The sequence below is a fragment of the Vipera berus genome, assembly GCF_964194415.1.
Source record: "Vipera berus genome assembly, chromosome: 2".
NCBI classification, from domain to species: domain Eukaryota; kingdom Metazoa; phylum Chordata; class Lepidosauria; order Squamata; family Viperidae; genus Vipera; species Vipera berus.
In genome coordinates, this window is record NC_138203.1 from 137427540 (window position 1) to 137448958 (window position 21419).

At 44.7% G+C, this 21419-nt stretch overlaps 1 protein-coding gene across 2 annotated transcripts in view; it reads left to right on the forward strand.

Annotated features, from left to right (window-relative positions):
- The window catches only part of AGAP2 (ArfGAP with GTPase domain, ankyrin repeat and PH domain 2), a 169396-nt gene that overhangs the window by 144870 nt on the left and 3107 nt on the right, over nt 1-21419 (forward strand). For both annotated transcript variants that reach the window (XM_081316633.1, XM_081316632.1), the window contains exons 8-17: nt 2711-2863; nt 4731-4817; nt 6068-6172; nt 7200-7362; nt 9412-9513; nt 9662-9808; nt 14242-14393; nt 17452-17542; nt 19248-19470; nt 20471-20726. In XM_081316633.1, coding sequence (XP_081172759.1) covers nt 2711-2863; nt 4731-4817; nt 6068-6172; nt 7200-7362; nt 9412-9513; nt 9662-9808; nt 14242-14393; nt 17452-17542; nt 19248-19470; nt 20471-20726 — 1479 coding nt within the window. The remainder of the gene's footprint in view (nt 1-2710; nt 2864-4730; nt 4818-6067; nt 6173-7199; nt 7363-9411; nt 9514-9661; nt 9809-14241; nt 14394-17451; nt 17543-19247; nt 19471-20470; nt 20727-21419) is intronic.

Sequence of the window (21419 nt, forward strand, 5' to 3'; positions counted from 1 at the left end):
GTGGGTGGAATCTACTTTGTACAAACATAGGCTGTGCCTTTTCCTTCCTTTCAGGAATCATGTTGCTTCAGAAGGGTATAAGTGTTCCAGGTCCTTAGCATCTTAGAAGGAAGAAGCGGGTTTGGTGTAAATAAAGACACAGGGTTCTCTTCTCAGAGATTTAAATCACTTTCACGTAGGGCCAGTGCAAAAGGTAAAAAGGGGCTGCAAAAGGACCAACTGATTGGAGCAGTGCGTGCCTGTAGTGCAGTTGCAGTGCCAGCCAGTTGCGCCGGCAAAATAATGAAACAAATTGGAGTGAAGAATTGTGGCTTTGCAACAGACAGACCGCACGTGGACTGCAAAGAATTTTGGATCATGTGATATAGCTACTCAGGTGTGAGAAGTATCCTTAAACTTAGCTGCCATAATACCAGTTAGGTAAAGTCTGAACTAGAAATGCTGAATGATATTTAAAAAAAACAGATAAAAAAATCAATTTGGGGATTAATGTAAAAAATATAAAACAAACAAAAGCAAAAATCAAAATTGACATCTTGCAGTTCATGTGCCTTCCCATGGAAATACTTCTTTTGACTGTCTGCCTGGCAGATGGGAAGAGTAACAGGGTTAACCAGGTTGTAGTGTTGATCAAGGGTTGTTCTAGGGTAAATCTGTGCAATATGTAAAGATGTGAAAGCTTGAAGGAAAATAGAAGAGGGAGGAAAAAACGCTGGCTTTTTTTTCTCTCTCCAAGAGGTATGAATGAAAGGAAGATAAAAAATGGAAGAGTATTTTCCCCTTAACCTTTCCAGTTTTATTTTTGGCTTGCTAGGTTGTTGTTGTTTTTTAAGGGGTGGATTGCATCTCTAGCTTTACGTCATCATTGGAAGAACCCAACAAAAAGAAAAACTCCCATAGAGACTTGTACAGCCAAAGATACCAACAGATGAAAGACCAAAGAAGAAAAATTTATGCCTTAAATGGCTTCCATTTTCCCTAACCCCCGACTCTGTGCAAGGTTAAAGACAGTCATAATTGTTATGAGTGTGTTGTTAAAACAGCCATAGCTTTCCAATCCAATATTATTATAAGGCTGCCTAATTGTCAAACGCTCAAGAAGGCAGCACATCTTAAAAACACAATATAATAGTAAAGAAGAGCCCAAACGAGCAGTTTCTATGCAAAGTTAATGTGACAATCTTAGATATTTGCCTTTGGTTCAGTGGCAATTCTATGAAAGCAGATGCCGTGGTCTGCCTTTTCTCCCATGGGGCAAGGAGAGCCTGTTGCTGGGCTCCATTGGCCCCACAGCAACAGGCAGGAACACTTTCAAAATAATGGAGTGGAGTGGAGTGGAGTGGAGTGGAGTGGAGTGGAGTGGAGTGGAGTGGAATGGAATGGAATAGAATAGAATAGAATAGAATAGAATAGAATAGAATAGAATAGAATAGAATAGAATAGAATAGAATAGAATAGAATAGAATAGAGAACAAAATAGAAAATAGAATAGAATAAACAATAGAACAGAACAGAATAGAAAATAGAACAACAGAACAGAACAGAATAGAATAGAAAATAGAACAGAACAAAATAGAAAATAGGGTAAAATAGAATAGAATAAAAAATAGAACAGAATAGAATAGAAAATAGAATAGAACAATAGAACAGAACAGAATAGAATAGAAAATAGAACAGAACAAAATAGAAAATAGAATAGAATAGAATAGAAAATAGAACAGAACAGAAAGAGAAAATAGAACAGAATAGAACAGAACAGAACAAGAATAGAATAGAATAGAATGGAATGGAATGGAATGGAATGGAATGGAACGGAACAGAACAGAACAGAACAGAACAGAACAGAATAGAATAGAATAGAGCTAGAAGGGACCTTGGAGGTCTTCTAGTCCAGCCCCCTGCTCAAGCAGGAGAACCTATACCATCTCAGACAAGAGGGCATTAGTTTGAGGGCATGAAGGAATAACAATAATGATGATCATGGCAGGAAGTGTTTGGCTACATGTGTTTAACACAAATATCCTTGAGCTCAGACAGCAGACAGAATGGCTGAAAATATTTTGGGAAGCAGCTCTATCTTTTGGAAACATCTTGATAGCCCATGATCATACCAGCTGAGCTTTGGCAAATGACAAATGAAATGTGAAAATACGACCTAGACTGTACGGTAGCCCTCGACTTACTACAGTTCATTTAGTGGATCGTTCAAAGTTACAGCGGCACTGAAAAAAGTGACCTGTGACCATTTTTCACAGTTATGACCTTTGTAGCATCTCCCATGGTCACATGACCCAAATCCAGGTGCTTGGCAACTGGTGCATACTTACGTTCGTTGCTGTGTCCCAAGGTCATCTGATCCCCTTTTGCAACCTTTTGACAAGCAGAGACAATGGGGAAGCCTGATTCACTTAACAACCGGGCTACTAACTCTATCAGCTGCAGTGATTCACTTTACAACTGTGGCAAGAAAGGTTGTAAGATGGGTCAAAACACCTCTCACTTAACAACAGAAATCTTGGGCTCCCGTGGTGGTCGTACGTCGAGGACTACCTGCGTTGCACTAGGTTACATTTGATTAGCTGAGCGGATTCTCACGCATATTTAAAACAAAGTGGAATTATGTGTGAACACCTAGAAATCAAGATGGTCACTCTCACACTGGTGTTCTCCTCCTTCCCTTAGGCCTAAGTCTTTCTGGATTCTTTTCTAGGCAAGTAATGGGGGCCATACAAGCGACTACTCTTCATCCCTTCCTTCCACACCCAATATCAGTCACCGGGAGCTGCGCAGTGAGGCTTCAGCTATAATTGGCACACCCAGCTCCCTGCAGCGAGGGACCAAACGCCGGACCAGCCTGTTCACCGTGAGTTTCTCCCAGACGTTCATCAGAATGGAAGAATAAGGAGAGAAAGCCAAGGGCTGGATGACCTTAACCAGGTCAAACCAGACACAGTCGTTGTAAGGGAGTTTGGCGAGATTTCAGCTGTTCATTGATTTATCCAGGGTGAAGAAGAGCTGCTTTCCTCTCCTAGTCATTTAGGCAGGGCTCTGGGAATAAAAGGGACATGGTGGCTCAGTGGGTTAGGACGCTGAGCTTGTCGATCAGAAGGTCGGCAGTTTGGCGGGTCGAATCCCGAGTGCCGCGTAACAGAGTGAGCGCCTGTTACTCGTCCCAGCTTCTGCCAACCTAGCAGTTCGAAAGCACATAAAAATGCAAGTAGAAAAATAGGGACCACTACGGTGGGAAGGTAACAGCGTTCCATGCGCCTTTGGCGTCTAGTCATGCCGGCCACATGACCACGGAGACGTCCTCGGACAAGCGCTGGCTCTTCGGCTTTGAAACAGAGACGATCACCAGCCCCTTGAGGTGGAAACGACTAGCACGCATGTGCGGGGGAACCTTTACCTTTTTTTACTTGGGAATAAAGCTGTCTCTGCCCGCATTGTTGTAGAAGGCAGCTTCCAATCCTGATAGCTCTTTTCTGGATTCTGTGGTCTCCCAACCCTCTTTTCCAAGAGGATCTAAGGATAGACAAGCTCAGCAGCTGAGTTTGCAAGGCAAGGTCAGTTTGCAAAAGTGCTACGCTTGACCAGCTTTCATTTTGGTAAGGTTTGTGTGGGGCCTAGAGTATTGTACAAGCCCAGCCCATCTGACTACATTATTGTTCAATGTGTAGCACACAACCTAGGAAAATGATTAGTGAAGTAATCAAGTATGGTGTGAAGTTGTCTCCATCATTCCTGGTATCCGAAATTCTTGAAGCCTCTTTCTTGAATGCTTCTTGGCCTCTTCCTAGGCCTGGTGCCTTTTAGAGGTCAGTTTCCTTTACTAGAATCTGTGATGCTTATTATTTAGTCAAAGCACTATCCTTTTTTTTTTAAATGTTCCTGGGACATGTGGCATTTCTCAGATTCTTCTTAGGAGGTCTCAAGAAAGAAAGAAAGAAAGAATGCTGAAGATTAAAAAAAAATCTTTTTACTGATATGGCAACTTGCTCATTACCATCGATCTCTCTCGGCAATGCACAGCTATTGAAAAGTGTTGGGTATATTTTCGGCAATTCATATAAGTCAGTGGTAGACAAGAAAATATTATCCCCAAAGCATTGGGGGATGGAGAGAAGGAACGTTTATCAAAGGAAGTTTCCATAAAAACAATTCATAAGTTTGCACTCTAAAAGGTATCCTAAGGCCACAGCCATTACATAATGCCCCTAGGATTAAGTCTTTCTGAAGCCCAGTGAAAAGAAAAACGCACTTCAATCGGAACCTACACATTGAGGTTTCAGAAGTAGGCAACATATGCACCATTTTCAATTCCCATCGTCCTCTTCACTTTCAGGTACAGCTCACATTGAGAGGAAGTGAGACGTCTTCCGGATCCAACATCTAGAGAATCACATGTGCCCTGGTTGATAAAATATCTGAGTTAAGATAATGCTGTTTTAAGCTAGGGAAAATCCAACCTGGTGCCCTCCATTGGCTAGGGCTAATGTAAGCCAGAGTTCAAAAATATCCACTGCATTGCAATGCGTGCCCCATTTTTAAAGTGCTTCAGTTTGAATTCTTTTGTATAGATATGCCTCCCGATGAAGGGTACCAGCACAGCATATTGGGCACTATATTGATTTGTGCCGCTATGCCTTGTCCAGTAAATCGTGGTTAAAATAAAGCCAGAGTTCAGCACAATTCATAAAGTCAGCCAAGGTATTTGAATTGTGTCCTTGTAGAATCGCAGGGGGAGCGACACAGAGAAGCGGAGCCTGGATAGCCGAGGTGACAACACAGGCAGTGGGAGAGCTATACCCATCAAACAGGTAAACCTTCCAGTTTGGCTTGAGCACTGCTTGTCAGTCCTCTTAATGCTTTGCCATAGCAAAGGAAAGCACAGAGCAATCTTCATTAAGTCTGAAATGCTACCCAAAGGTTGCTTCATTTCTCCAAGCTTTGGGAGATTTTATTTTTATTTTTCTTGCCTACCCTTGTGTCTTCCCTCCTGTCTCCCCAGTCAAAGCTGTTTTCTAGAACAGGGCTTTTCAACCTTTTCACCCATTGTACCACTTTTAGGATATGGCAACATCCGAGTACCACCAGTCGCCTAGCAAGGTGTCAAAAACTTGATGACCAAAAAGAAAAAGGTGTCAAAAACCTGATAACCAAAAAAAAGGAAAAAAAGTGATAAAGTACAGGTAGCCCTCGACTTACAACAGTTTGCTTAGTGACTGTTTGAAGTTACAATGGCACTGAAAAAAGTGCCCCCACAAGCCACAGCTGAGCAAGACAGCTGCCTGCCTGCCCGCCCGGCGGTGCTCTTCCTTCTGTCTGAGGTTTTCATTGTTGTGAGCATTTCTGTTGAGGATTGGCAGGGGTGGGTGAGGTGGGAAGGGTGTTTGGTTTTTATTCCCCACCCCTCTGCTGGGTGGTTGCAGCAGGTTTGGGTCACTTCACATGACCCTGGGACACTGTGATCGTCATAAATATGAATCAGTTGCCAAGCATCTGAATGTAAATCACAAGGCCCTGGAGATGCTGCAACATTGCAGCTGATCGGTGCTTCTTCTGGGCTCAGCAGAAGCCCCAGGATCAGCACCAAACTCCGGCTGGTGCCTGGCGTTGATCCTGGCGCTTCCCCTGAGCCCTGACAGCCCCGAAGAAGCGCTGATCCTGGCGCTTCTGTTGAGCCCTGACAGCCCTGCAGCTCCAGCCGTCTCTCTCACTCAGGCTTGTGCGGTGCTGCCACCGGTTCAGCTCATTCCCCTCCCCTGCTACCACTCCTCTAGGATGGCCGCGTACCACCTGCCAGCTGCCAATGTACCACAGGTGGTACCCGTACCACTGGTTGAAAAGCCCTGTTCTAAAACCTCTGTTTCTAACTTTGCTTCAGCTTTTCAAATATTGTTGCGGCTTTCCTTCCTTCCTTACCTGTTGCTAATTTGCAGTGTTTTGGCTTGGGTTTCAATCTTAGTGTTTTCTCGTACTGCGTAAGCCGTCCCAGCAGATTTGATTTTAGGGTAACCAAAACAACTGAAGCTGTGGCTTGGCTAATGACCATTGTGTCTCCTGGTAGAGCTTCTTGCTGAAACGAAGTGGCAATTCTCTGAACAAGGAGTGGAAGAAAAAGTATGTCACTCTGTCCAGTAACGGTCTTCTCTTCTATCATCCCAGCATTAATGTAAGTTCCTTGTTAGTAGAGCAGAGTGTGTCATGTGTCCCTAGATGATCTGATCTGATTCACAGACTAAGCAAATTGGTAGGATTTTGATAGGAGCCTTTGGGAGAAAAACACGACCCTCGAAATGAAGTTTCAGCTATAGGAAGCATGCATCATCCATGCCCATTACTTTTTCTGCCAGGAAAAGAACTACTACTAAAACCTAGTAATGCAGCCTTGTCCTCAGTGTAGCCACCTTTTAGAAGTGTTGAACTTCAGTTCCCATAATCTCTGGCCAGCCTAATTTTGTTATAATTACACTCTATTCGTCATAAAGGATCGGTGTTGTATTACACAGCTTGGATTCTCCTTGCATTGCACGGGAATTGGGGGATAGGTTTATCCAAGGCGAGAGCTCTTTTAGAGGAAAGTAACCTCAAATATATTACCGCACGCTTCATTTCATGGATCTCTTAGATCAAAACGGATTGAGGGATAGAGAGAAAAATAAATAAATAAATCTTTGATTCTTGAAATGTGCAAGTTGTCGTTTGGATTTAACTCCTCTCCCCAGATCCACTTTCTCCCACCTACTTCACCTGATGTCAAACTCCAGGATAGCTGGGAAGGGTGGAAGTTGTAATCAAACACATCCAAATGCACAGAGATAAGAAAGGGTTGTTCTAGGGCAGGGGTAGGCAACCTCGGCTCTTTTATGACTCATGGACTTCAACTCCCAGAATTCCTGAGCCAGCTTGGCTGGCTCAGGAATTCTGGGAGTTGAAGTCCATGAGTCATAAAAGAGCCGAGGTTGCCTAGCCCTGTTCTAGGGCTTGTCATTTTTTGTGCACGATAAGTTGCCCTAAATACTAGGTGCGAACAGCATCTGACATGACCCGAAAAGGAATATAGGTTCTAGACACCTTCGCAGTTGAACCGTGGAATCAGGCTGGTTAAGAATTCCCAAGTAAGACCATTTCAAAGGCCATTGCTTGGGTGGTCTCCAACTTCCTAAGTCTCCCCACCTGTTTTCTTCCTGCCTCCCCAGGATTATATCCATGGAACCCACGGGAAAGAAATGGATCTCCTTCGTACCACCGTGAAAGTACCTGGCAAACGCCCACCCAGAGCCATCTCTGCCTGTGGTGCCTCCTCAAGTATCAATGGCCTGGTGAAAGACATGAGCAGCGTTGGAGTTGGGGACAGCAGTAGTAAGTGGGCTGTTCTACCTCAGGCAAAACAGACATAGGGAGAGAGGACCCCGGTGCTGGCTGGCAGCACTAAGGTGAAAAGGGCTGCCAAGCTGAGTGGCAGGGCACTCTTACTGTGACAGTGAGAACTAAAAGCATGGTAAAACAGCCAAGGGAGGAATACTACAAGCTATTTGCCAGCCTAGGTGTGTATATAATTACCATTTGCTAATTCACACTGTGATTCGTGGTGATGCCTTCATTTACAGTTTTCTGTGAAAGAGTAAGGAGGGAGAGTCCCCACACTTTCTCCTCCTCTCCTTCTTTTGCACTACAATGTGCTAGTAGTCACACTTTTCTTTAACCTTACTTGGTGACAGCCCACAAGAGTATGATAGAAAGAATTTATGAAGAACAACAGGTGGTGTTTTTAAATGAGGGTGTCCTCAAGCATTGCAGAACTCTACCAAAGAGGAAGGGGAAAGAGAGAGAGATGAATAAGCATCCCATCTACACACTCTTTGTATAACTACCTATTTATGTGCATATCTGTTGAGGCTACATATGTATTTGGGCAGATTGTCAAGTGTTAGCACCACACTTTTCTTTAAGTGTTTTCTGCTGAAAATGTGATGCGGAATGGCATCTCTAAGGACAGCTATTTTGACTGTTTCTTCTTTCACACAAATTTGGCAAATGAATGATCCAAAAACCATTGGCTTTCCTGGCCTTTGGCCATTATTGCAGATTTCTCCTGCTATATGGAAAAAAATTATAATCAAATGGCAGTTATTCTGATTAATGTTCAATCTGGACAATTAGCTGAACATCAAACCAAAATCAAATTTGACATAAAATTCCTAATGCTTCCTGTTTCAACTACAACATTTATTAAGGTAAGCAAATTGAATTCATAAAGCTGGAAAACCATGTGTTACCACCCGCTAGCTACAGTGCAGAACCTGTGCACCGCATAATAATCCAAGAGTGACATCTATAGGAAGCCTTCCCATTCAATAGAGGCTGGAACATTGTTTGGGAAAATGAAGAGTCATCTCAAATGACCCCCTGTTTTTGCTGTCTTGTTCATGGGTGGTAAAACTGGGGACTGTTTGGCCATGGATAAGACTGAGCAGTGGACTCAGTCCAGGCTGCTTTGTTCAGAGATAACGGTCCCTTCCCTCCTGGCTTTTAGAAAGCCTATTAAAACATGGCTGTTCCATGAGACTGGAATGTTGTTTCCTGTTCCCTCTGATGAGGAAGAATATTTTAATTTTTGCTTTATTGATTGTGGGTATTTACATTTTTCCCCTCTCTTTCCTATTGATTTGCTCTATTATTGTTATTGATAACACTACGAGTATTTTGTTTATCCTCAGAGTGTTACAAAGGTGCTGCTTAGAATCAATGAGAATGTCTTATTATGAGCCTGAAAAAATAAAAATTAATTCTTAAAAGATGGATGGAAACGGATTGAGGGGGGCTGTGACAGGAGATAATGCTGGTTTATCTCAACACTATCAAGATGGCAGCGACAGACGTTTGTTCAGAATATCCTTAAAGGAACTAATTAATCCTTTAGTTTCGTTCCACTGAGTGCTTCCACCGACTGGTAGCCAATGGCAGATGTGTTGCTATAGTCACTGGGAAACTGGAAGATGGCTTCAGGCTGAATCGTGGTAGGATGAGATTCCTCTGAAGTTCGCCATAAAAGCACCCTTCGAATAACTGCCTCCAGGTTGCTAGCATCCTCCTCACCCTTCAGCTCTGGTTAAAGAAATTAGAATCCCATTACAAGCCTTATTTTACATTCGTGCGGGGAACATCTGGCTGCATTTTTTTTAAAAATCCCATTTATATCCCGCCCTTCTCCGAAGACTCAGGGCGGCTTACAATCTAAGAAGCACAAATCAATGTGCTTTCAACCTCTCCCATCTTAAAAGGCCTCCAGTCCAAGGAGGCTTAAGATCGAACTTATCAGAGACTTATCAAATATTGTAACAAGACCAAATCAGCCACATGCTGTAAAGATTCTAGCAAGTTCACGTTCTTGTTCCTTCTTCTCCATAGCTAGCCCTAGTCTGGGACTGCTGAATCCCCCAGTTGACCCAGCAGTCAAGCTTTTAGGCAAACCGGAGCGCTTGCAACGCTCAGTATCTTCTTCCAAAGCTGGTAAGTTCAGAACACAACAAGAACACAACCCCTCCCCCCCCCGCCCCCAGGAGCAGGGAGGATGCTAGGAAAGACTGTCCTCTCTGATCCAGTGAGAAAGATGAGACCGCAGACCCCGTTATCTGTTTCTCTCTGCCTGTTCCTGCAGAAGTATCCATGGCTGCAGAAGGACTCTCCAGTCCTGGCAGCAGTGGCAAAGACCCGCCTCCATCTCCTATGATTGACAGAAAGAAACACAGGCGGAAGAAGCTCAGCACACCATCCAAAACTGAGGGATCAGCCGGGCAGGCGGAGGGTAAGAGGCCTCTGCTGTCGGTCATGATCCTTCAAGATGAAATAAGTCCGCTTTTTTAACCAGAGTTTGGGTTGTCTACTGGGCATGTTAGAACATCATGGTTTCCAAGGAAGTAGACGGTGAAAACTTGAGGGGCGTCTCTAGAGGGATCTTCCTCTCTGGGGGGGGGTGTCTATAGCCATCAGAGCATTCGGGTGATGTGACTAATGGCCCTGCCAGCTGGGGATCCTGAGAGCTCCATTTGCTTTTTTTTTTTTAATGTGCCTATGGCGAAATTGTTTTTAAAGCAGAAAAGGCTTTTGTCTCGGATGGCAATTAAGGCTTGGCTGCCATTCGTAATGTGTGTCTTTAAGATGTCTGCTGACAAAGCCCATCGGCCAGGACATTGGCCCTGCTACCGTTTACAGCAGGGGTCTTCAAACTTGGCCCTTTTATGACTCGTGGACTTCAACTCCCAGAATTCTGGGAGTTGAAGTCCACGAGTCATAAAAGGGCCAAGTTTGAAGACCCCTGATTTACAGGAAACAGAGCCATTTTGGGGTCCTAGATTCCAGATCACGTATCTCCTGGGGTGACAGAAGAGCAAAGACTCTCTTCTACTGGGCAGATAAGAGTGTCTTGAATTAGCCAAGGTATGAGCCAGGTAGTCCTCGACTTAACGACCATTCATTTAGCGACCATTCAGACTTATAGTGATGCTGGGGGGGGGGGGGAAAGGGACTCACAACCAGTCCTTCGGTTTAATGACTACTGCGGTGTACTCATAGCCACATGATCACAATTTCAGTGGTCGGCAACCAGCGTGTGTTTACAATGGTTGCAGCGTCCCCAGGTCATGTGACTGCCATTCACAACCTCCCCAGCCGGCTTCTGACAAGCAAGGTCAATGGAGAAGCTTAGCAACTGTCGTAAAAGAGGTTGTAAAATCAGTTGCGACTCATTTAATGACTGCATTGCTTAGCAGCTGAAGTGCCAGTCCCAATAGTGATTGTAAGTCGAGGACTATCTGTAGGCACTAGTAGTCCTCAATTTACAACAGTTCATTTAGCGACCGTTCAAAGTTACAGCAGCAATGGAAAAATGACTTATGACCGTTTTTCACAGTTACGACCATTGCAGCATCCCCGTGATCGTGCGATCAAAATTCAAATGCTTGACAACTGGTTGATACTTATGCCCATTGCTCTGTCCCAAGGACATGCGATCCCCTTTTGCGACCTTCTGTCAAGCAAAGTCACAACAGGCAAGCCAAATTCACTTAACAACCGTGTTACTAACTTACCAACTGCAGTGAGGCGAGACAGGTCGTAAAACGGGGCAAAACTCACGTAACGAACGGCTCACTTAGTAACAGAAACTTGGGGCTCAATTGTGGTCGTAAGTCGAGGACCACCTGTAGTTAGCACTTTCAAAAAAAAGAGCGGGAGGATCATTTTTTGCTTCAGGATTAAGCGTTTCCACAGTTCTGGGCACTGGATCCCCATCTGTCAGTCGCAGGAAAGGATGAATGCTCGAGCGGTGATCATGGCTGTCTGAACTGAAGCACAACTGAGATGACTGGGGTGCCAGAGGCTCAAAACTCAAAGAACCGCCTCCCAGAGTTTACCCGAAAGGAGAGACGGATGTTTTTAGCCAGCCTGACTGGGATTAAGGGAGGGGAATTCGATGAGGAGCGTACAGGTCAAGGCCGTGTGGAGGAGACCGTGCTGCCTGTTGCCACCCCTGGAAAGGAAAGGAAAGGAATGGTCCTCTCCTTTTGAGAAAGGGTTGGGCCATGCTCAGAGGAGATGCCCACTCCCACCCTTTTCTCTTAGCTCTGCCTGCACTAAGCAGCTGTTGCCAAGCCTTTCACTTCCGCTCTGAGTCTGCACCACACGGGGCCCGTGCCCTCCACAGCTTTCTCCCTCACTGTCCCTTGCAGTGCTTCACGCATCCACCGCCCCCACCGGTGCCCGAATCCAGGGGTCTGGGAGTTCTGATAGCCTCTGGTTTTTTTGTTTGTTTTTTTTTTTAAATTATTTTCCTTCTCCTCCTCTGAACTCTCTCCCCTTTCTTCTTTTCCTCCCTTCTCTTTCTCTGCCTCTCGCTTCCTGCTTCCCCTCCGGACCCACTGCAGCCAAGCGTAAAATGTGGAAATTAAAAACCTTTGGTAGTTTAAGAAATATTTATAAAACAGGTAATGAGCGGCGGTTGGCAGGTGTGGGCTCTTCTTTTTTTTTTGTGCCACGGCACCCATTGCATGCAGTTGTGCTTACTGTGTGATGTGCGCCCTGCTTCGATGTCTGTCCCTGATACCCGAGAGATATATCCCTTCTTGCTTCTAGGTTAACCATTCCCAGGCCAACAAGGGGGGTGTACGAATTTCCCCTTCCCCCCCAAACCTCCATTTTCCGCCAAAATAATTAAGTTCCCAGAATTCTTTCAGAATGGGGAGTTTTTGAACTGATTCGTAAACTCAGTCAGAACTCCTTCGGGGGGAATATTAGTTAAATAATCAGATGAGGCCCCCAAAGTGCAAATAAAACAGGGCCATAAAAACCAGTAGATTCCCTTTTCCAACTTTTCCAGAACTAGGAGGGTCTCCTGCTGTATGCAGCCAAAACAATACCAGAAGGTTGTGTTCTAGCTCAGTGTACTTTCTGTACGTGTGCTGATAACAATCAGGCCCAAGAAGCTTGCATTTCACACTGTTGGCTGTAGAATATAGGGTCCCACAATTTTTGGCAGTGCACAAGCGGGCTCCTGGAAAGGCGAATAAGAACAGAAAGAACAGTCCAGAGTCCTAGAGAGCTTTTTCCCCATTTGTGTTTATTAACAATATTGATTATGAGTTCTTTAGACTGCCATGTCCCCACAATTCTGCCTTCGTCTTGTTTCCAAAGCCATGAACGAGATAGGCTTAGAAAATCCCTAGCTGTTCTGCAGGAGTGTTTTCTCCCTCAGGTAGATAGTAAATTTGTAGCAGTCCCAAGGTAAGCAAAAACTGAGCTATTTTACAGACTATTCTGTTGGTGGTAGAGTCATTTGACCTGTTGAAGAGTGGGAAGAGGCAGAGATCCCTTGGTGCTTTAAGCCAGGGGTCCCCAATCCCCGGTCCGTGGACCGGTCCCGGTCTGTGGCATGCCAGCAACCGGTCCGCCCAAACAAGCAAAGCCCCATCGGTGGGAGGCAGGCAGCACACAAAACCACGCACTCTCCGGTCCGTGGAAAAACCTTTCTCTGCGGAAACGGTCCCTGGTGCCCAAAAGGTTGGGGACCTCTGCTTTAAGCTGATGCAGGTATGGCCCTTTCCCCAGACTCTCCATTCCCGTTAACTTAATTGTTCTTCCCATAAGAAATGGTCATGGATCGCTAAGTGAAGATTTGAATCTTGGATCTCCTGCTCCTTCAATATTCCAGACTGGCATTAGAAATACTTTGAATTTTTGCCCCACCGTAGTCTTTGATTTTGAAGTGTTACAAACCAAAGACAGTGGTGGGAGTAAATCATAATGTGAGCCCCCCCGACATAAAAGCGCTTTGGCTTCCCAATCTCAGGCGTGCTTAAGCGCTTTTATCACAGATGGATTGTAATCCTTCGCCACTCCAACCGACTAATTCCCACTTCTCCGCCCTGATTCTCCTGCAAAATGAAGAGAAGGGAAGCTGATATTGCAAAAATTTCTTTTTATGCAATCAGCACACTCTCTCACCCTACCTCACCCGTGGCTTGGGCTTGCTTGCAGAAAATTCTGCTCCCCACCACAGCCCTGCTTCCTGTCAGAGCCCTCATTGCTAGCCTGACCGTCATTGATTGTCATCGGCTTCCCATTTCCTGCCTCCTGAACTTGCCATTCTGGCTGGATCTCAAGTGGCCCTATATTACATCCAAGTTCAAAACAAAGAGTGAGACTGGAAAAAGAGGAGTTGAAACATCCTATAGAACCACATAGATTGTGTTGTGTTTCCACACACTAACTCTGCTCTCTAGTTCAGCCTGCACTAGTGTAGCGAGCAAACACATAGGAGGGTTCCCTGGTCCTCTGCAAATTAAAGGTGCTCTATGATTAACTTTAAAATAGTAACTAACCTGTGAGTTGATGAAGTGCTGGTAGAATAAATGGGACTTTCCTCCCCACACACACACACACACACCCAGAAAGGACAGCATCCATATAGAACTCTTTCAGCTTTTTGCTGTTTATGAATTTAAAATGTTGGCCCTGTGTAAACTATAAATAATTGTGTCCCTGCTACTAATCAATCATCTCCCTCCAACTTTTCCCAAGCGTCTGTGCTGGAAAAATAAGTTTTGTTTGTTCCCCCCCCCCCCATTTAACTTCTAAATGCCCTTCTCCAGCCCCCACACCAGTTTGTGACTGTAAGGCAACTGGAACTTCAGGGAAAGGGGTATCATTTCATTGTGCCTGAGCGCGGCTCTTTTACACCCACAGAGGAAGAGAATTTTGAGTTCATCATCGTCTCCAGCACAGGACAGACCTGGCACTTTGAGGCCAACAGCTTCGAGGAGAGAGATTCCTGGGTCCAAGCGATCGAGAGCCAGATCCTGGCCAGCTTGCAGTGCTGTGAAAGTAGCAAGAACAAGGTATTGGCCCTTCAGCTTCCGGCTGTCCCCTTTCCCTACGGAAGTCTGCCTTTAAGTATCGATTGCCTATAAAGCTGTTGTGATTCTGGCCATTTGTAAATGCACTATCTATGTTAGGGTTACCAGACTATCGGAGGAGCCAAAGGAGGGCATGGACAATTGGAAAGGAGGACGTATTGGGGGGTGGGGAGAGGCGGGGAGGAGAACCCACTAAAGGCTTAACTTTCTGGGCATCTGCAACGAAAATTGCAGCACATTACAACTGCCCCCCCAAAAAGTGTTCTTAGGGCCTGTAGGGAATTATCTTTTTTCAGCACCAGAAAGACCTGGTTTTTCAATTGCAGTACAGGTAGTCCTCGACTTACGACCACAGTGGAGCCCCAGATTTCCATTGCTAAGCAAAGCAAGTTGTTAAGTGGGTTTTGGCCCCATTTGAGGACCTTTTGGTTAAGCGAATTGCTGCAGTTGTTAAATGAATCCCGTGGTTGTTAATCAAATTTGGCTTCCCCCACTGACTTTGCTTGTCAGAAACCGGCTGGGAAGGTTACAAATGGTGATCACGTGACCCCAGCATAGGGTGACCGTCACAAATAGATACCAGTTGCCAAGTGCCCGAATTTTGTTCACATGACCCGTGGGGATTCTGCAACAGTCATTAAGTGTGAAAACCAGTCATAAATCACTTTTTTCCATGCCTTTATTTTAACTTTGAACGATCACTAAACAAATGGTTCTAAGTTGAAGACTACCTGTATTTTTCCAACAAGTCTTTATCTTCAAGAACAGCAATAATACAGAATCAACAACACAACACATTTTCCACATTTCCCTATAGAAATGTACAACGGGTCAAGGGACCTACAGTTTACGGCGATAGTACATTTGAAGCGACTAGATTGAAGATGGTTGCTGGAAGCAGGAAATAAATAACATAAAGCTAGGCGGTTGAGTCTGTCTAAGCAGGAGGGATAGAAAATTTAAAAAAAAAAAACCAGTTTCAATGACATTTGGAAGAAGACACAAAACACCAGACAAGATTTAATTTTAAGGCTGTGCCTGCTGCATGGAGGATAAAAAAAGAGGATGTGTCCTCCTTTTGCCAGGCTCTAATCCATTGTTCCAATCAAAACCTGGCTCACCTAAAGCAATCAAGTGAACCAACTGAAGATAATTTCATTAGCATGCAGACAATAAAACAACGTAGACTGGCAATGGTTGGGCAGTCCTAAGCAAAGGCAGAACCAAAGCTTACCCATATTGCAAAGGCAAGGCAAAGAAAAAGGCAGATACTGTGTAAATTACAAAGTGGGGTTGGAATGTTTTTGATAAACTGATCTGGGTGACCTTCTTATTTATCCCTGCTGATTTGGCATGCCAGTTATACCGTCTCTGAGATATGGTCAGTGCATATAAAGAGTTTGGTTTACTGGGCCGCAGGTTCTTGGCTGATTCCTCTCCTGTCAGCATTTAGGGTCACTTCAGCTTGCTGTGAAGGTTGTCTTAACAAGGGTGCTTTAAGCAATACATATGTAGTGGGGAGCATCTCGTAGATTTAGTAGTGAACGCAGCTATCACAAGTGTAAGAAAACCTTAGTTTATTTATTTATTTATTTATTCGGTTTATATACCGCCCTATTCCCAAAGGACTCAGGGCGGTTTACAAGGCAAAATTTAAAAACAATCCAATATAAAATTAAAATAAAATTAAATTAAGTCTAGCTGCAAAAATCAAATCACAATTTAAAAACATTAAACCCCTCAGTCCAGAGCAGATAGCTCAAAGAGCCAGGTTTTTAGGTCCCGGCGAAATGAACGAAGGTCGGGGGCAGTCCGGAGTTCCGTTGGCAGTTGATTCCATAGGGCAGGCACGCCCACAGAGAACGCCCTCCCCCTGTGGATCGCCTGTCGGCAATCCTTGACCGGCGGTACCCTGAGGAGGCCCTCCCTGTGGGAGCGCACAGGACGATGGGAAATTGACGCTGGCAGCAGGTGTTCCCTTAGATAATCCGGGCCCATGCCATTTAGGGCTTTATAGGTCATCACCAGCACCTTGAATCTCACCCGGAGGGCAACTGGAAGCCAATGCAGCTCGCGGAGAAGAGGTGTTACATGGGAGTATCGGGAGACTCCCATCACAACTCGCGCGGCTGCATTCTGCACCAGCTGAAGCCTCCGAGTGGTCCTCAGGGGCAGCCCCATGTAGAGAGCATTGCAGTAGTCTAGCCGGGAGGTCACGAGCGCATGGGTGACTGTGCGTAGGGCATCTCGGTCCAGATACGGCCGTAACTGGCGCACCAGGCGAACCTGGGCAAAAGCCCCCCTGGCCACGGCTCCTATATGATCTTCCAAACTGAGTTGAAGATGAAAGTATGGAAACCATAATGTAAAAGTGCTTCTATACGGCAAGGCCTTGTAACGCTATTAAAATCCTTCCTTCCTTCCTTCCTTCCTTCCTTCTTGAATTCTATCACAAAAAGTGATTTAGCCCAGTCCTAATTCTGTCATCTTGGTAAGAAGAGTTTGAGCATTATTTGCAAATGGTTAATGGTTAATCAATGGTTGTATTGAAGTTCACTGCAATTCACATAAACTTTTTAAAAGCAAGAAAAATAGAAGCCAATCACACATGCAAAACTGGAAGGAAACTGATTGATTTATTGGAGAAGAAAAATGGGGTTTCCTTTTGTGAATATTCCCACAGAGTAGGCCCTGCTGAAAAGAAAGCCCTCTTTTGTGATTCATTGTCACTTATTTGCCTGTTTGTTTCATTTATATTTGCTCCCCGTCTCATTTCAAAATGAGCTTACAACATTTTTTTTTTCATATCAAACATTAAAAAGTGTAGGGAAAGGAGAGCATCCTCAGGGAATATCCTGTTGCATCTGAGAATTGGAAATGGAGCATAATCCAAAAATTTCATACAGGTTTGGAAGACGGCTTTCAAGAAATAGCTTGCTCTGTCTTGCAAGGCCTCAGTTAGAATTAGGGCAATCTGTGAGGTAACCCTGGAAACAATGGGCATTTCAGCATCTCTCTCTGCCTTCTTTCTCCCCAACAGGCCCGGATGGATAGCCAGAGTGAAGCAGTGGCAATCAAGGCTATCCGAAATGCCAAAGGAAATTCTTTGTGTGTGGATTGTGGGGCATTAAGTAAGTACGTGGCGGTTGAGACTTTTTCATCCGGGTGTGCTCTTGAATTCCCATCCCGCACAGCAAGGGGCATGAATGGCTAGAGACGATGAAAGCTGTAGTCCCAACAAAGCTGGAGAGTACCAAAGAGAGGAAGGGGTAGAGGCTTATTTTAGAGCATGTTGGCTGAACTTGTATAGGAAATGGTGGCCCTGTTTCCAAAAATAAACTCAATAGGGACGGTGCATTTCCTGTACAAACCTCAATATGACATTAATTACTAACTCTGATTCAGCTTCTAATACTGTTGCTTCCAATCTTCATAAAAAGTATATTTTGGACGCAGTTAAAAGCATTTTTAATCTCTTGTTCCGAAGGATTTGGATGGCATGCTTATCTTTCTCTTATTAAGGCGATGGACTGAGCAGAATTGGTGGCTATCTGAATAGCTTTATGAAACAATAGGATTTGAAATGTTCTCTGTGCTTTAACATTCACTAAATCTTTTTAATCCCAAGAGACACAAAATAATGGAGTAACATAGCATCCTCCTCTGTCATACACACACACAGAGACACACACACTCTAAGCTGAGAAGATGAATAATAGACGGTCTATACGGATAGCTTTAGTAATACCGTGCATTAATTTTTTTTATATTTTTATGTATATCTCTAGTTTTTTCAAATGTCACTCAGTTAATTACTGTTTTGTATATTTTTTATTATATTAGCAATGTTATATTTTTGGTTGCACTTCATCATATCTTCTAGGTGTTATACTAGAAAGATATACAATAACATATTTAAATCTTAAGAAAAGATCAAGGAAAAAGACAAAGGCAAGACACCTTTCCACCTGCCCCTTTAAGCTTTCAGGGACAGGCCTTTTTTTAAAAAAAAGTCTCTTTTGAAGCTTCAGTCTGACCATTATTACATCAAATGATAATGTCTAGCTAAAGAAATAAGCCACTTCTTTAACTAGACACAGCACAGCATGGCACAGATGTTTCCGCCCTTTGGTCTGCCCTTCCCCAGCAGACAGGTCTGGCATACCAACTTCAGCAGGGGAGATTTCAGGGACCTTTCTCCTGTGCATCATCTGGCTCCTTTGCTTCCCAGCTGGCACTCCTTTTTAAGGGAACAGATGGATTCTTCATAGGAAAAGGGAGCTGCTTCAAGACTGGGCCTCTTTGAAAAGATTGGAGAGGAGGACTTCAAGAGCTCAGGAAAGAAGTCCCTCTGCGCAGTCCTTTCCACCCTTCCCTTTTGTCGGTCAGCTTGTGATCTCTCTCTCTGCCTCATTTGTCTTTCCTTTTCCTTCCTCTTTGAAAGGAAGGCCTCCAAGCCCAAATCTGAAAGCATTCCCTGATCAATAAGGCTTATCCCCCAAAAGGCTGGGCTTTTCCCTTTACCGCACACTGGGAATCCCACTTGGCTAGTTACAGTCTCTCATCCTAACTTGGGTTGCATGGGATTTAGCACATCAGAAGGGTTTGAAACAGGGGTAGGCAACCTCGGCTTTTTTGTGACTCATGGACTTCAACTCCCAGAATTCCTGAGCCAGCCAAGCTGGCTCAGGAATTCTGGGAGTTGAAGTCCATGAGTCATAAAAGAGCCAAGGTTGGCTACCCCTGGTTTGGAATAACAGATCTTTGCTTTAAAGAGGGAGGGAGGTTGCTCCTCCCTCGCCCCACACTCCAACCCGTCCAATTTCCTGTCTGCAGACCCAACCTGGGCCAGTCTGAACTTGGGGGCGCTGATCTGCATTGAATGCTCCGGCATCCACCGGAATCTGGGCACCCATCTGTCTCGTGTGCGCTCTCTTGACCTGGATGACTGGCCCCTGGAGCTCACCTTGGTGCTCACCTCTATCGGGAATGAAACGGCCAACAGCGTCTGGGAGAAATGCACACAGGGACGCCGGAAACCCACCTGTGAGTCATCACGGTAAGTGCAGAGGATCACAGTGAATGCAGTGAAAGTATAGCCTTGGAGACTTGGGCAGGCATAGTGTGTCCACTTACTTGGGAGTAAGCATTGTGGCACACATACTTGGATCAACACACAGAGAAGTTAAATTACTGTAAAAATGCATGATGCAGCTGAAGTTGGGCACAAGGCAGCATTGCTGACTTGGTGGGTGGGGGAAGGAAATCTATTGGAGCTAAACTCAAAAGTGGTGAATTCTAAATATACCTTTAATTCTATAAAGTCTCCATGTGGAGAGTAATTGTTCTGTCTGTCTGTCTGTCTGTCTGTTTCTCTCTCTCTCTCTCTCTCTCTCTCTCTGCCTAGAGCAGTGTTTTTCAACCTGGCTGAGAGAATTCTGGGAGTTGAAGTCCACCCATTTTAAAGTTGCCAAGGTTGAGAAACACTGGCCTAGAGGAAGAAACCATGCGGTGGGAGAAGCAGTTGGCATTCATACCCCTTCCAAGAAGGGACCTGAGAAACATCCTAGCTCTTCGATCAGAAGCTGTCTGTATAACTGCTTTGAATTTTTCACTATAGAGATATTAGCAACCAGTGTACACGTGTCTGAATGTTGCTCCTTTTCTTTCTGCTTATCTTGCTCTTCCATCCCTTCGACCATCTCTCTGCATAAGAACCTGTCTTCTTCTTCTTCTTCTTCTTCTTCTTCTTCTTCTTCTTCTTCTTCTTCTTCTTCTTCTTCTTCTTCTTCTTCTTCTTCTTCTTCTTCTTCTTCTTCTTCTTCTTCTTCTTCTTCTTCTTCTTCTTCTTCTTCTTCTTCTTCTTCCTCCTCCTCCTCCTCCTCCTCCTCCTCCTCCTCCTCCTCCTCCTCCTCCTCCTCCTCCTTCTTCTTCTTCTTCTTCTTCTTCTTCTTCTTCTTCTTCTTCTTTTCAGCCTGGTGTTTTTTTTTCCATAGCAGGCTGTCTCTGAGCTTAAAGACTCTTATATCATAGCGGGCTTTCTTGATTTCCTTTCTCAGGGAAGAGCGAGAATCTTGGATCCGAGCCAAATATGAGCAGCGACTATTCCTGGCACCTCTACCAAACTCTGAACTCTCCCTTGGGTGCCAACTGTTCCAGGCTGTCTTAGACCAAGACCTGGGGGCTGTGCTGCTCTTGCTAGCTCACAGTTCCAAGGAACAGATCAATGCTCCTACCGGGGACAAGGACCGGCGCACAGCTCTGCATGTGGCATGTGACCTTTCACACGTGGTTATCACCCAGCTTTTGGTCTGGGTAAGTGCTTGGCAGTGGAGGCACTTTTAAGTCCAAGGAGAGCAAGAATTATCTTAATGATAGCACTTAGCAATAGCACTTAGACTTATATACTGATTCACAGTGCTCTGCAGCCCTCTCTAAGCGGTTTACAGAGTCAGCCTATTGCCCCCAACAACCTGGGTCCCCCTCAACCTTTTAACAACCTCGGAAGGATGGAAGGCTGAGTCAACCTTGAACTGGTGAGAATCAAAGTCCCAAACTGCTGGCAGCCGACAATCGGCAGAAGTAGCCTACAGTACTGCATTCTATCCCCTGCACCACCACTTTTCTAGAATATAGAAGATGCGCTATCAAAGGGGAAAGTTGGCATATAGAGTAGACAGATGGCCTAGAGCTGACTGCTAGAACATTAATTTCTGATGCATTCTCAGAATGTATACTTACATACTTTTCAGTATATATGTGTTAAATGATACATTTCAAGTTTCCTTCCGGGATTTCAAATGTTCTCGCTCCATGCAGACAGGGGTAGGTTGGTAGCAGCTTGAAAATAGTTCTTTGTGCTTTGAGTTGGATCCATTTACAACATCTATGGTGTCCTCTGGGCAGACGCAAACAAACCCCTTATATTACGTCCATAGTCTGCGTGAGCTTCATAAGCTCCGCAGCTGCTTTGAAGCAGGACGCAATGGTGAAGCACACGCTTTGCAT